This window comes from Agelaius phoeniceus, chromosome 13, assembly GCF_051311805.1.
Source record: "Agelaius phoeniceus isolate bAgePho1 chromosome 13, bAgePho1.hap1, whole genome shotgun sequence".
NCBI lineage: Eukaryota > Metazoa > Chordata > Aves > Passeriformes > Icteridae > Agelaius > Agelaius phoeniceus.
Genome location: NC_135277.1, coordinates 16,028,415 through 16,044,582, shown reverse-complemented (window position 1 = coordinate 16,044,582; position 16,168 = coordinate 16,028,415). Strand labels below are relative to the sequence as shown.

General features: G+C 43.2%; 1 protein-coding gene across 3 annotated transcripts in view; it reads right to left on the bottom strand.

Annotated features, from left to right (window-relative positions):
* The window catches only part of TMEM266 (transmembrane protein 266), an 85,177-nt gene that overhangs the window by 52,711 nt on the left and 16,298 nt on the right, over positions 1–16,168 (bottom strand). For 2 of the 3 annotated variants that reach the window (XM_077185789.1, XM_077185790.1), the window contains exons 2-4: positions 4,691–4,791; positions 3,609–3,714; positions 1,482–1,670 (exon numbers count right to left, since the gene is read on the bottom strand). In XM_077185789.1, coding sequence (XP_077041904.1) covers positions 1,482–1,670; positions 3,609–3,622 — 203 coding nt within the window. In that variant the 5' untranslated portion in view covers positions 3,623–3,714; positions 4,691–4,791. The remainder of the gene's footprint in view (positions 1–1,481; positions 1,671–3,608; positions 3,715–4,690; positions 4,792–16,168) is intronic. The other variant, XM_077185791.1, reaches the window with a different exon arrangement.

Here is a 16,168-nt window from a genome sequence, read left to right as displayed (position 1 = left end):
TTTGCTATGCAGGGTATTTTATGTTACAGTTGTAGCGTACTTATATAACCCACTCGAAATGTATTTCCCCTTGTTTGGAGTAACAGCCCTTTGGAGAAGTCTCAGAAAGTCCAATTTGGAAAGCAATTAAAGGCAAGAGCCTTCCCCACATCTTGCTTCCTGAGTACCCCCCAGAATACCTGCTGAGCTCAGATCAAGCAGGTCTCTGCTGATTACAGAGCACAGGTTGAAACGTACTGAGCTGTTAATAAATGGAGCCTTATATAAAGCCTTTCCAAGTCTTGAGCAGTGAGCATTCTCCATGGCTCACTGGGAAGGGCTCTCCCTGGACTCAGTGACAGTGGAGTAGCTCTGTGCTCAGTGTGGCACCCAGGGGAACAGCAGGCACAGAAGCAGGGAGGGCAGGCCCCAGTGCCCAGCCCATTTCTGTCCCGAGGGATGTTAAACACAGTGTTACCATTCCTGGCAAATGCACCTTCCTGATCAGCAACCCAGCAATTGTAGCTCTATCCCCCTCCTTCCCACACACACCAGCCCTTTGCTGCCCTCACTGCTCTCTGCTGCAATTCAAGCTTTTTACTTCTTGTCCTAAACATCATGAAGATCAGTACCCGACTGCTCCTTTCCTCACTGAAGGCTCTTGGAAGCTCCCTCAAAGTCTCTTTGTCATGTGAAACACAGTTATTTCAATCAGTACTCCACAGCAGGTTTTCTGAGCCTCTAATCATTCTCACTGCCTTCCTCTGGATTCTCTCCAGCTGACCCAAATCTTTCATAAAGAATTTAGTACAGCAGTCCACCTACAGCCACTTCAAGCCTGAACCGGGCATAAGGGTGACTTCTAATGTCCTGTAAGACATCAGTGCTACATAATCTGACACTGGGCTATGTTTGGGCACATGCTATGAACTCTTTAGGATCTTTTATTGCAATGAACCTGGAACCACCTTTCTATGAAAAGGGGAGCAGTATGTGTATACTGTGTACAGCACCAAAGACAACATTCTCACATTAGCAAATGACATAATTCACGTTACTGGGGGGCAAGTACACTCCCTGTCCTGGGATCAGCAGCACCAGCCATTATCTCAGTCAGGAGATGTACAGTTACTGCATGTACAGTCCAAGAGTCACAGCAGCCAACTCTCAGCATCCTCAAACGCCTTTCTCAAGGAGCTTTCACCAGACCATTCTGCTTGTCTGACATGCCAGGTATTTCATCTGTTTTTTCCTGAGATAAAGCTTCCTGACTGTGGTCAAACAGTACCTATGAACCACTTAAAAAGATAAAGATAAAACAGCTCTGAATCAGCCCAAATTAGTGATATCAGAAAAGGTCTCTTCCCTCCTGTGACAATAATTTTACATAGAGTTTAAGGACAACTGGCTGCACTTCTCCAGCTTAAGGTTTGCTGTTTAAGAGGCCATGAAAGTCCTGTAACCTAAAACTACATGACAAAAAGTCTGCCCTCTGTACTTACCCTTCTCTTTGGTACTCCTCATCCAAGTTTGGCAAAAGCTGGGACCCAGCCACAGACAGATCAAGTGCAGCTAAAGGTAGATCTCGATAAGCAAAATTAACAAGCTGCACAGGAGCAATGCTTTTGGTCTCTTCTTCCACTTGTTGGGAAATGATCTCAACTTCTGAAACACTGCCTTCAATTGTGGGCCTGGAAATGTAATAAACACACATACACACAAAGAAATAGAAATGAACAAGCAAGTAAAAGGCAGTTAGAGACAAGAACTTCATGGAATCCTAAAGAGCCAACAACTTAAAAGGCCTCTGCAATGTCATTGAGGAGGTGTTGTCATTAAAGAGGAAGATCAAATCTCTCCAAACTTCAGTAGATCTCACTGTAATCAACAGAAACCTCACACAGGAGAGCAACTTTCACTCTGCTGAATCTGCTTCAGAAGCACTAAATAGAAATGGCTGTGTATAAACAAATAGAGAAAAAATGCATGAGCCCAAAAGGAAAATATTTATGCAAAACAGAAAGAAGGCATGTTAACTATGCCAAGTAAAAACTCACTGCTTTTCAAGTTAGATTGGTGAGCAGTGAATAGCCAGGCTTTTTAATTACTATATACAAACCAACTGTGAGCTACTAGGTGCAGTCAGACCCCTCTTCCAGCAGATTTGAATACTGATTCAAACAGTTTTGAAAGATGGCAGCTTTGTTACACTCACCTAAAAAGGATCATTCTGTCACAAGTTCTTTCAAAATAGTACTGAAAGGGAACAGTGATTCAGGAGAATTCTGGCCTCCTCCGTAAAGATTATCTTAAGTAACCTTATGTACAGCTTCTAAATCTGATCAGGTATTCTTACAGCAGCCCACTCTAAATAATGGGAACTCCATGCAGCTAAAAACAGTCTGACAATGTGTATGTCTCCCACATTTAGAACAAGATACTACTTCTGTAGGAATTTTATCTGTTAGCATTAGTGCATGCAAGGATGACTTGGCTTATTCCAAGGATGTGCAAGCACAAACTTTGCCAGCTTTCTTCTAGGGGAGCCTGGTAACTTTGGAAGAAATCTCAGGGTACTGTCAGAGGTTTACAGCAGGTGTAAAGATACTCTTTTTCTACAGGGATATGGTTAAAAAGTTCTTAGCACGCTGTATTATTTGACTGCAAAAATTGCATTTTATTTTAAAGAAGCTTATTAAAATCTTCCAGCAATTTAAGCAACCTGGTTAGCAGTTCCTTTTTTTCCCCCAAAAATAAGAGGCTACTTTAGAAGATCACTTAACTGGTACATCTTGTATAAGGATATCATTTAGGGATATGGGTGAAGGAACTAAAGTTCTATGTTGAAAGTTTCCACTGATCTAAGTCTTACCATTAGACTAATTCTTTCAGATGGAAGACATTAGTCTTGAATTAAAAGGAACTAGCTGCTGCCAGAATTACCAAGAAAGTAAAATGCTGTTATATGTAGAGTATTTGGCAGGGAAAGGCTGCAGCTGTGTCATACTGTGGCAGAAAAAGAAGGTAAAAGGAAGTACTATCGAATTACCTAAAAGCTTTCATTTTATTCATGTCTAACTAATAATGGAAAGTAATGAGATTCTTTAATTTCCAACAGAACTGTATTCTTCTGTCAACAAGAATCTTCTGATTCTGAAACCAGAAACCCAGAGGTAAAAGCTAATTTTAGCAAGAATTTTCTTTGCTTTTCCCCTTTAATGCCATGCTGTGGACATGTACCTTTGTGAGTCCAAGCTGGTTCAGTTTTGCATGAAAGAGCATGCAATGATCCAATTTCCAGTAGTATAAAAGAAACAGGAAATGGGTTGGTGCAACCTTCCCTCCCCCAACAGTATTGAGTTTCTGTATTCTTAGACAAGACTATATGACAAATAAAGCCTGATCTGATTGAACAGAAAACCAAACAGATCTGAAAATAACATAACATACTTGTTTTCAGCCACTGCTGTTAGTAATGCACATCAGATCTGCTTACAGCATCATCCATGTAGTTCCTGCTAACTCACAATCTTTAGACAAATACAAAACCTCCAGGATGTCACATCATTGTCCTCCAGGTAGGAGCCTGTTCCCTTTCATTAAAGTCATTTGTATCACATGGTACTTACTGAGGATTGGTCATGTTGGAAGATGCAACCAAATCAGCAGTGGCTCCAATGTTTAACTACTTCCAGCTGCTCTGCATTAAGGTTCTAGCTTTGCAAGATTAGGTCTCTGTGAGAAGCAAAACAAGGTTATCTGAAACACAGCTGAAAGAAATCCAAAGGGCTACACTGATTTCTGTTGTCATGTTGCAAATGTGATTAATAGGTTAGTTCCCCCCAATGATTCTTTTTCAAAGTATTTTTATTCCAGGTTAACTCCTCCATATTATGGAAGCTGTAAAGTTACAGTGCATTTACTTTTACACACTGACACATATATAATTCCATAAGAACACAGGTCTTGTTTCAATCCACTAAGTTGAAAAAATAACCAAGATCAGAGGGGGAAGGGGATTTTGAGAGAAAGCTCACAGCTTCAGGAGGGTAAATTCTATTGGAAGACAATTTTTTACATGCTCTAGACATAAGCATTAATATTGTCAATGAAGTTTGGGGGTTTGCTCTCCATTTTCCAGTTGGAACTGTTCCTGACTCACTTTGCTATCTTAGGAAGTCTCTTCCAAAACTTAAATCATGCCATCAAACATTCTAGACAGGCTGTTATCAGGATAGTATTCTGATCAACCAAACCCAGTAACACATTTGGAAAAGGCAAAATCTCCACTTGTCCTGTACCTGGAGCAATGCATGGCCACCAGAGAAAAAGAGGACAAGCCTGTGAGAATGAAACCTACTGATACACAGGTTTTGGAAGCAGGAAAAACAAGGAATACCACACAACAAACAAAAGCTCTTAAAAATCATGAGAGACCTTGTGAAGCTATTGTGAAGATTAGATGCTACAGAATTTTTTAAAGTAACATAAAAACAGACTCTAATTTTGATTAAAGAGAAATAAATATTGGCAAATTGGAATTACTTACAATAACACCAATGATCATGAAAAATGCTCTTATACTAAACTTTACCCTAGAGTCACTTACAGGCTGAATTGTTAGTCAAGTATTTACAGTGGAGACATACAAACGTAGCTACATTAAGATGCTTAACAATCACTTCATACAAAAAAGAAAAACTGAACTTACATCTTTTGTAGAGCCATTTCCAAGGCTTTATTTCATGTTTTGTAATTTTACAAAAATGCAAAATGTAGCCAATGCATTTTCACGTTTTCCAGATAATGTGCCTGGAAAAGATGCAAGAAAAAAAGTTCTACACTGTGATCAGCCTCCTCAGGTAGATAAGTAAGCCAAAAACTTAACTTCATATGAAGAGGACAACTTTAAAACAAAAGACTACACATACCTTAAAAAGACACAAACCTTCCATTTATTTACAGTCTTGTAATACTTCTAAAGACAGAGTAAGAAGGAAATGTTTTTCAGATAAAGCTTTGCTAACACAGAAGAAACTTGATTTCATATCCATTCAAGTATCAATGGGAATCTATTCCTTGGTCTTTGTACACCTTAAATTATTTCATTTACTATACCCCCTAAGGCAGCAAAATACTAAAACATTTGCCTAAATTTATGAATATTCCAATCACACAGAGCTTTCTGATGCAGACTCTTGCATCTACCAGCACAGCAGAACTACAAGACTCAGACTTGTTTCACAATGTTAGCTCCCTAAAATCTCACTTTCAGTTGACAATTTACAACACAAAACAACCCCAAACAATTCTGAATGAAAAATCTAACCCAAATCAGTTCTTCTAAGCACTCAGCATGAGAAAATGGTCAAGGCATGAGATACTGTGCACCTGTCTTCTGAGAGTCAGAAAACTGAGAATCCTGCTCTAACTGCATTTGCAGGCCTGGAGAGCAAAAAGTACATGGGGATCCAGCTGATTTAGGAAATGGGAATAAGACTGATGGAAACTGGCCTCAGAGGACAGACAGGCAAATGTACATGTGGAAGCTTCTTAACCCAGTAGAACCTCACCATTTGTTCAGGAGACACAGCACAGTGCTGGTAACCCCAATCTCACGTCCAAAGGGGACTTAGAAAAGAAAGCAGTGACACAAACTGTACCTCTAGATTGTAAGAAATCTTATTTTTTAGATTAATCCTAAGATTCTGGGGAATGGACCAGGACACAAACATGAAATATTTGTCCCTCCCTCCTCTTGCTTTCCCAAAGCTGGAGCACATTTGCAGTTAAACAGAAGAGTGTTTTCCAGCTCAGAACTGTGTTTCCAGTTCGGCATGTAACTTTGAGATTGTCTTTCAGCCATTGCCCTTCAACCTTAAGACTCTTCCTCAAACTATCAAATTTAATTTTCTGGGCCTCATGGATTCTGGAATTAAAGGCCTTTAGAAATTTCAGAAGTATCCTCTAGTTTTCTAGAGAACATAATGTCAGTGAAAATACAAAAGAGTCACAACACTACAATAAGAATGGCAGAAAGTACAGAGAAAAATCTCAGAAGAAATTGTTGGCATCTCTTGAAGCTGAGGATTTCAATGCACCTTGCCAATTACAACTCTGGGAGGCCCATAAATATTATGTTTCTAGCTAGGAAGGAGAGTAAGAAGTAAGTTCTTTAGACCAATTCTGGTTTTCACATAATTAACAGTACAGAATCAAAAGAAACCTAACTAGACTGGTACTAAATCCAGTTATTAGACAAATCAAAACAACATCTGGAACCAAAGATTTCATTCTAAGAACCAACTGAATCACAAATATATTTGTGAGAAATATCTGTTTTTATCACTCCTGGAAAGTATTATGGGCAACCTTCCAGAGAAAATGCAATAAATTCAGATGAATTTATGGCTTTGCTGTGCAGGGGACCCGGCTGGGGGCAGAGGCAGCAGCCCCAGGCAGGTCAGCCCCTCCTGCCGGAGCTGGGAGTGCTGCAGGCAGAGCCGGCCCGGGCCGGGCTGAAGGAGCAGCTCCTGGGCAGGGAGCAGAGTCCAGCTCCAGCCCGGGGATCGCTCCACGGGCCGGGACAGCCACAGGGAGAGACGGGACCGAGCTCCTGGAGCCCTCCTGCAACACAGAGTGCCAAACGTGAGTAACTGCTGGGGAAATTCCTGATGGATTAGCTGATCTAGGGAACTCGGGAGACAAGGCAGGAAGTGCAGTAAGAAGACAAAAGAGATGTAATAGGTTGTGTATATGTATCTATCTCCTAAATGGATTACTGTGATTCATGCTTCTTTCCAGGCTTTATGCAAGCAACAGAAAGAAGTATCTTAACATATCCTGGTATTCTGCAAAAACATTTTTTTTACCATCCACTTCACCTCATCTGTCTGTTTGTAACTTCCTTTAAAAAATTCACATTTCAGAGCAACATAAACAACTTGAAACTTCCACAAGAAATTTCTTTGCAACTGACTTGTGCTTAAAGGCAGCAGGGATCAGCAGGGAAATTGTATTCTTTTAAACTTATCTCCTGCTTGCATTCCTACAGGATTTTCCTGTAGGCAAAGTGGAATGACATTGCTCTTCTCCCTGCCAACAAAGAGCAACTTTTGGGTATTCCATCCATCACCTGAGTGAAAATTTTTCCATGCAGCCCTTTCCCCGCCTAATATACTCAATGTTCAGTAGACAAAAATGCCTCATCTCTCATAGTCTCCTCTGATAGAATTACTAACAGGTCCAGAGTTTCTGGCTTTTTTTCCCACTTTGCAGAATTGAGAGTAGGCAGCACACAGCACTTGCTGAGCTGCCACGTGAGCACAGGCAATGCCCAACCCCTGAGAGCTCAGCAATTCTGCTTGTTCCGTGGTTTTCCAGGTGAGATGGTGCAGCAGGAGCAGTGTCCAGAGTTTAACAGAAACAGTTCAGAAGGGAATTCTGACAGAAAGGAAAGAATTGTCCCACTAGTTCCTAGTGCAAGCTTTCAAGCAGTGTAAAAGCCAGAAACGTTCAGTGCACTAAATGACTGACATCTCGTGTGTACCAAGAGGACAGTGCAATCTGATGGGAACCATGTAAGTTTGCAACTGGTAGCCCAGCTTCAAACGTGTGGGATCACAGCTCTTCACCCTCTTAAGCAATGAAGGGAGTTGGAGCCCAACCCCTGAGCTCTTTCTGAGGCAACATCTTCAAAATGCTTCCAAGTGCTGTCCTTGCCTTGCAAGCCCTTCAGCTCTGCTCTGTGCACCCTCACTATCCATGCCAGTGCTCCCAAGGCTCCTGTCAGGTGTTTTTGGGCTGTTCCCTGTCCTGTGCAGGGCCCTGGCAAACACCTGCCCCCAGCTCCTGCAGTGCAGGCTCTGGGTCATGCCCTGCACTGGAGCAAAGGTTCTGCTGCTGGCCTTGCCCAGCCACATCCTGCCCCAGTTCATTTGTTAATGTTTACATCGATCTTCTATTGTCAGTCACCACACCTTGGCAGGAGCTTGCTAACAGGAGATAAAATCTCGCTGAAACAACAAAAAGCATAGAACAGAGTTTGGAAAGTGTATGCTAAAGCATAGCACATGGCATACATACACTAAGCTAAAACAAAAAACAAAACTCCAATAGCATACTTAAAAAAAATAAAAATCTATACTCTACTGGTGCATGAAAACCATGGCTTTTAGCATTGATTCAAGCACAGTCTTACAAAACACGTGTCACAATGTAGTGGGCCCAATTGGGGGTGGGGAGTAGGAAGATTATTTAATTTAAGCCTTTTGCACCAAAGTCCCTACTAACTTGTACCCTATTCAGCTGAGCTGAAGTCAAGACATGATTCAGAGCTGTTTGCTGCACTTGCTCATGTTCTGAGGCGTAGCATCATGAATCTGTAAGCTCCTGTACAAAATTCAGATGCTAACTGAAGCATCCAAGTTTGTGCCCTTACAAAGTAGCTACAAAACCAAATTCTGACACGTTCTTGTAACAAGTCCCCCAATAGCAGCTTAGACAGCTGGACAGGCTCAGAGTTTGCATTCAAAGGAAATGCCACAGGCCCCACTCAAGGAGACACTGCTGTTGCTGCAAGGTGGAGTTTTGTGCTCTCACCAGCTCCATCTCCTTCCTCTGCCCACAGCACATCCATCAAAGAAAAAAAAAAAAAAAGGCAGGATGGCTTCCCTGATACAGGTCATAGTACAGCTCAAAAATAGCTGTGCCAGCAAAAGTGAGAGTGCAGGGCAAGGCACTGTGCACAGCCAAAGAAACAAAGCACACAAAGCAGAAAGACTTTAGATCAGAAATAGTCCAAGATGATGTGCAGAGCCCTGGCCATTGGCAATATCCAGCTGGAGCAAACATGCAGCATAAAATCACTGAAGAGACTCAGGCAGGGGTGCAGAGGAGGAAGAGGGCTGCTCTGGGGGCTTTTCTCCTTTTGTGTCACTCTGGAGCTTTTTACTCTGAATCTAGTCCACATCAAGAAACAGAATTTTGCTTCCTTTGTGCAAACAAGTTACATTCTTATCTCAGTCTAGAGATTGAAAGCCTGATCCACTTTGAAGCCTAAATGCCAATGATGGCTACTCGTGTGCCAGCTGGGCAATCCCAGAGATGTCAGGAGCTATCAGAAAAACAGGAAGAAAAGGAATAATCTGAAATAAGAGTAAGAAGAGTAGGGGACACACCTAAACAGATATTACCCCCGATGCTTTCAAAGTGAAACTGCAAGAGTGATTTACACATTGAGCCCTTGGGAATTAGCCAAGCCAGGTTTTTTGGTGATTGACACCATGGATATCGTCCTGAGCATCACCACAAACCTGATGTGATCACTCATTGCCACTACTGCAAGCTGCATTTCTCCAAGAACTGAAATTCCCAGGCCCCCTGGGATCACAACTGGTTTTGTCCTGAGAATTTTAATTGGCTCCAATCATCTGCATTTAGAAAGTTGAATTGGTCACATATGCCAAAACTGTTCCCTTCAGGAATCCAGCAACTTGTATGTCTGAAGGGGGAAAACTGACAAAATTGCCAGCATGGTTCCTGCACTTCCTTGCTTTACTTTGGGTTAAATAAAATTGGTTCTTCTTTTTCCCCCAACAGGAAAAATCACAGGCTATGAGATTAAAAAAAATTCTTTTGATTAAACTGACCTTCCAAAATGCTTTATGTAAGACAAGAATTCGATGAGGTATTAGATTTGTCAAAAAATTATGAATGCAGAGATGCCACACAGAAAACAAAAAGCAAATTAACTTCCTTAATCTTTAACATTCCTATGCAGTGTCCAAAAGAAAAGAGGCACAAGAGAAGGAGCTTTTTATTTCAAGGAAGAAGGGACATTTGAATTTTGCATCTTTTTCATGGAGGGATTGACAGCAAAGTTTTTAAATACACTACATTAAAAAAAAAAAAAAAAAAAAAAAAGGAAAAACTCAAATTAGGAAATGGCAGATTTGCACTTGCTCATGCAGTAATAATTCTATTCCCTTGTGGAATCAACCTCTATGCTGAAATTAAGCAGAACACCGTTCAAGGAAAAAAAAACAGCATGTAATTATGTAACTAAAAACCCTCATTAATCCTAAGTGGACTCTCACTTTCTAGAGAGAAGTCTAGATGGGCCAAAAGAGAGAAAAATTATCTTGTGCACAGTTAATAATCTCATCACGAATGCAACAAGATCATTGGCTGAATCCTGAACATTTCAGTACTGCAAATCTGGAGTACAGAACAAATAAGAGTAGCTGGAACCAAGGCTTTAGAGGAGAATTAATCCAAAACAGATCTGAGGAGAGCCCAGTCAAGCCCAGCCTCTTCCAAGGAGCTTGCAGGTGTGCAGCACATGGCACTTCCAGACCAAAAGAAACAGGAGGAGCTGCTCTGTTTTGGAAGGTTACAAAAAGACTCCACTCATGCTTCTTCCTTGTGCTCTCTCTCTCTTCACATGGAAGCTGGGGAGGAGGCAGGGATTGTGCAGCAGATCTCCAGACAGGTTCTGTGATCTGCAACTGCTCCAGCATCAATAGACTTTAACACAAGAGCTGCCCACAGCTCCTCTGGGCTCTCATTCAGTTCGTGCTACACGGTGCACACTGGCACTGCTGGAATTCATGGCGCTCACACACCCCCAACATCCTCCAGAAAAGGCACAGGTCTGGCAGGCACTGCAGCAACTCACAGTGCTGCTAGTTCAGAAGATGCCATGGGGCAAAGAAAAGGTGCTCTCTGCACTGAGGGCCTTCTGCTTGAGGAAGTTTAATACTAAGGCAAATACTGAGAGCAGTATGGATCTCAAAGATGTGCAAAACTTGTCCATCCACAAAGGCTTTCCAAATAGCAAGCTTGCTCTTAGCTCCTCAATACATAAAAGGCATTCCTTCAGCCAGATTATTCATTTGATCTCTTTCTCTGGAGTAATTCCAAGCATGCCATTTCCCTTTCCATTTTACAAACTGCTTGTATTTAGCTGTAATAAATTGGTGATCCTCACAGTTATCTATAGTTCCTGCATGTGGTAGAAAAAAATCCCCACAGGGATTCCCACGGGGAAAAAGAACACCACAGGGCTCTTGAGGCCAGAGAACAGGCACATAGCTAAAAGGTCCCTTCACAGATTTGTCTGGCCTCCCCATGTGGGCCTCCTGAGAAAGGGAGAGCCCTAAGCAGGCTGTTCCCCAGCAGGACTGGGCACAGGGCTCCCAGCACTTCCCTGTGCCCCTGAGCACCCCCTGCTCTGCCCACAGCTGCAGCTGGGGGACTCAGGCTGGAATGGGAGGGTAAACCTGCACACAGAGAGCAGCACCTGGGCCAGCCAGGGCTCCAGGGAGATGGAGGAGTCCCGTGCTCAGCTCAGCACAGGGATGGAAGGGGCACCGTGGATGCTGCTCTGGGCTCAGCCCTGGCAGCTCAGGAGCAGTTTAAATTTGAAATGTGCCACTGCACTTGCTGATAGGAAGGAGCCTGGCATCAACAGCTCCACTGGACTGAAAACATCTGACTTTGTCTGCTCTGGGAAACTAAATGGACTCAGCATATAGTCCAATGATCATTTGGACAAATTTCATAACACAGGCACTCCCCCCACAAACCATGACTTTTTATGTTGCAAATTCTGTTTCTCAAAACAAAGAAACAAACAAACCTCCTCAAACAAAAAAACACATCCACACCCCCCCATCTGAACCCCAAAGTTGGGTTTATATTTCCTTGGCTAAAAACAACTGCATTTCTGGGAATGCCACGAACCTAGTAAAGCTGCATTAAACCAAACTGTTACTACTGGAAACAAATCAAGTACCGATTTAGCTTCAAAGTACTTTGGTTTGCCTTTGTCTGTCAAGAGTCAACCCTTGGATGTTGTTTTTAGTTCTCTTTTTCCCACTCCCTGGAAGTGCAGTGAAAAGCCAAACCAGAAACCTGCAGCCACAACTTTTTGTTTTCAAGCCAAGAAAGATCAGTCTAGCTGCTCTCTAGAATAGTGTAGAAAAAAATATGTACCCTTTTGAACATGCCAGAATTAATGTTTTTAGGTCTATTTAGAGACCTGGCAGGTCATCTCTGACTAGATTTGAGTTTATCACAGATGAACCTAATTTTTGCAGCCCATTGATGGCTTCTGAGGGAAGAACATAAGTCCATTTGAATCCAACAGCAAATTTTATTTGGACAGAGCTGGAAATTCACCCAGGCTTTTAACAGCAGCAGAATAACACAAATCCTTGAGACACCCTGAGTAAGAGGTGTGTGTCAGTTCAGGGCAATCTGTCTTAGTCACCAGTGTCTGTCACCAGCTGTCAGAAGAACAGACAAAACTCACTACATTTTAATTTTCATCAGCCATATAGCCCATCTTACTTGGAGCTTAACTCTTGCCTGAATTTCTGATCATACTCTTAGATTAATGTAACTTTGAGATTGTCTTTCAGCCATTGGCCTTCAACCTTAAGACTCTTCCTCAAACTATCAAATTTAATTTTCTTCAGATCCTGGGCCTCACGGACTCTGGAATTAAAGGCCTTTAGAAATTTCAGAAGTATCCTCTAGTTTTCTAGAGAACATAACGTCAGTGAAAATACAAAAGAGTCACAACACTACAATAAGAATGGCAGAAAGTACAGAGAAAAATCTCATAAGAAATTGTTAGCATCTCTTGAAGCTGAGGATTTCAATGCATCTTGCCAATTACAACTCTGGGAGGCCCATAAATATTATGTTTCTAGCTAGGAAGAAGAGTAAGAAGTAAGTTCTTTAGACCAATTTTGGTTTTCACATAATTAACAGTACAGAATCAAAAGAAACCTAACTAGACTGGTACTAAATCCAGTTATTAGACAAATCAAAACAAACATCTGGAACCAAAGATTTCATTCTAAGAACCAACTGAATCACAAATATATTTGTGAGAAATATCTGTTTTGTCACTCCTGGAAAGTATTATGGGCAACCTTCCAGAGAAAATGCAATAAATTTATATGAATTTATGGCTTTACTGTGTATCTTAAAAGCAAGTATATAACAATTAGCCTATAGATGTGAAATTTATTGTTCTTCTCTTGGACAGTGTTATGCTTTGTAATTCAGCTTTTGGAAACAACCAACCCAGCTGTTTTGAATGCAAATTTACGAACAGTTGCAGCATTTAATCCTGGTGATGTACACAGGATAAACTCCACTCTAAAAACACACTAAAACTCTTGAATTCTCATCCGTCTTGTACTTCAGAGGCAAGTTACCTCACAGAGGTATAGGGACACAGCAGCTGTACTGCTTTTGGCTGGCACAGTCCTTCCTGATCACCAGGAGCCTGAAATGCAAGATTTAACCACCTTATTCCAGCACACAGAGTACTGGCAGCCATTATTTAATATATGTCTGGTGCATTTAACCAGGTCACCCTGCTTCCCTCAGCAGGTGATGGAATGCACTTACTGCAAATTACAGGCCAGCTTTCTGCCACAAAGTACTGCTGCTGAGACACTGGGTCCAAGCTGTGAGCAAGCAGGCCCAGCCCAGGCAGTCCTGTGAAGCACTTGGAGCCAAGGCCACCCAGTGCAGCCCTGTCAGCTGGGGCAGATTTCCCCTGCAGCAAAGTGAGAGTGTGCCCTCCCCTCAGCTCCAACTCCATCACAGGGACACACACACAGCCAGGGATCCCCCTGCAGCAGAGTGTGAGAGTGTGCCTTCCCCTCAGCCCTGTGTCACAGGGACACACACACAGAGCCAGGGATCCCCCTGCAGCACAGTGTGAGAGTGTGCCTTCCCCTCAGCTCTGTGTCACAGGGACACACACAGAGCCAGGGATCCCCCTGCAGCACAGTGTGAGAGTGTGCCTTCCCCTCAGCTCTGAGTCTGTGTCACAGGGGAACACAGAGAGCCAGGGATGCCCCTGCAGCACAGTGTGCCCTCCCCTCAGCTCTGTGTCACAGGGACACACACACGGCCAGGGATGCCCCTGCAGCACAGTGTGCCTTCCCCTCAGCTCTGTGTCACAGGGACACACACACACACACAGAGCCAGGGATCCCCTGCAGCACAGTGTGCCTTCCCCTCAGCTCTGTGTCACAGGGACACACACACACACACAGAGCCAGGGATCCCCCTGCAGCAGAGTGTGCCCTCCCCTCAGCTCTGTGTCACAGGGACACACAGAGAGCCAGGGATCCCCCTGCAGCACAGTGTGCCTTCCCCTCAGCTGTGTCACAGGGACACACACACACACAGAGCCAGGGATTCTCCCTTGCAGCACAGTGTGCCTTCCCCTCAGCTGTGTCACAGGGACACACACACACAGAGCCAGGGATTCTCCCTTGCAGCACAGTGTGCCTTCCCCTCAGCTGTGTCACAGGGACACACACACACACACACAGAGCCAGGGATCCCCCTGCAGCACAGTGTGCCTTCCCCTCAGCTCTGTGTCACAGGGACACACACACACACACACAGAGCCAGGGATGTCCCTGCAGCACAGTGTGCCTTCCCCTCAGCTCTGTGTCACAGGGACACACACACAGAGCCAGGGATGCCCCTGCAGCACAGTGTGCCTTCCCCTCAGCTCTGTGTCACAGGGACACACACACACACACACAGAGCCAGGGATCCCCTGCAGCACAGTGTGCCTTCCCCTCAGCTCTGTGTCACAGGGACACACACACACACACAGAGCCAGGGATTCTCCCTTGCAGCACAGTGTGCCTTCCCCTCAGCTCTGTGTCACAGGGACACACACACACACACAGAGCCAGGGATCCCCCTGCAGCACAGCCTTCCCCTCAGCTCTGTGTCACAGGGACACACACACACAGAGCCAGGGATTCTCCCTTGCAGCACAGTGTGCCTTCCCCTCAGCTCTGAGTCTGAACACACCCATGGCCAGCAGATGTTTGGAGCCTGCCTAGTCTGACCACTGCAAACTGAACAGATAAGGCAACAGTTCTTCCCACTGGAGCTGGAAAAGGGATAGGAAGCAAGGCCTCTTTTTTACTAGAAGTAATCGATTCCTTAGTTATTTTGTATGGAATACAAAAAGGATCAGTGAAGTATGCAAGAGAAGTACTTTCTGAAAATGTCAAAAAGCATTTGATCTACACAGGCATGCAGAATTCCTTCAGAATGAAGCTATTTGCTTATTCATATAAATACATATTAAAATGCATTCAGCTACTGGTAATAAAATAAACCACACATGGAAAGTAAAAATGTCCAAATTATCTTTTTCCCCTCTCAAGAATACCTAACATCACCATCCCTGCCCAGCACTCATCTTTTTCAAACTCTGCAAGAACAGAGAGGACTGATATTCTTGTCACATGAGGAAATGCAGAGTATCACAAGCTACTGAATAAATTTCAAAGAAGATGCAGGAACACCCACCCATGCACTCCCTTTGATTTAGAGGGGAGAACTGTCAGCTTGTGCTCTTCCACTGATAGCATCAAGATAAACTTAAAATCAACTTCTCAATTGCTAAAGGCTCACAAAGTTCACTATTCACTAGGAAATTGATCTTATTGTGATTCAAAACTCTGAGCCTAGAACCAGCTTTTCCTGTGGGACACTGATTTGGTGCTACTGCTAACATACTAAGAAATCCATGTTGTGAAGCAATGAGGATGGTACTCTGGGATAATATAAAATTTAAAATAAATATAAAAAATAAAATTTAAATCTAAAAATTTAAAATAAATTTAAATTTAAAATCAAATATAAAATTTACCTCAGTATTCCCTCAGGCTTCTGCAATGCACTTGGAACCACAGCCTTAAAGACACGTGGTAAAACTACAGCCCCAGAAAAACATGAGCAAGAGAGGCCCAGAGCAGTAAGAACAGTGATATCTTACAGGCAGATAAAATGTGCACCATGGTTCAAACAGAAGTGTTAATGCTCTGACACTGTCTCAGCTGCTTGGACTTTGGTGCCTGAAACCACAGCAGGTGCCTCCACAGGACCAGACCGTGGCTGCTGGACCCCAGCTCTTCCTTTATGGAGGGGGAAAAGAATGAGGAGAGAGGAAAAAACCAACCAACCAAGAAAAAAAGAGAACTTTCCTGCCTTAGAAAAGTTTTGGGAATAACTTTAGAGGAACTGTAGTTATAAGACACAATGATAAGGGAAAGCAAACTGATGCATCTAGCATGGATCCCTGCCTGGGAGCTGGTCGTCCTCAAGTGTCCCCAGGAATCCCAGAGGT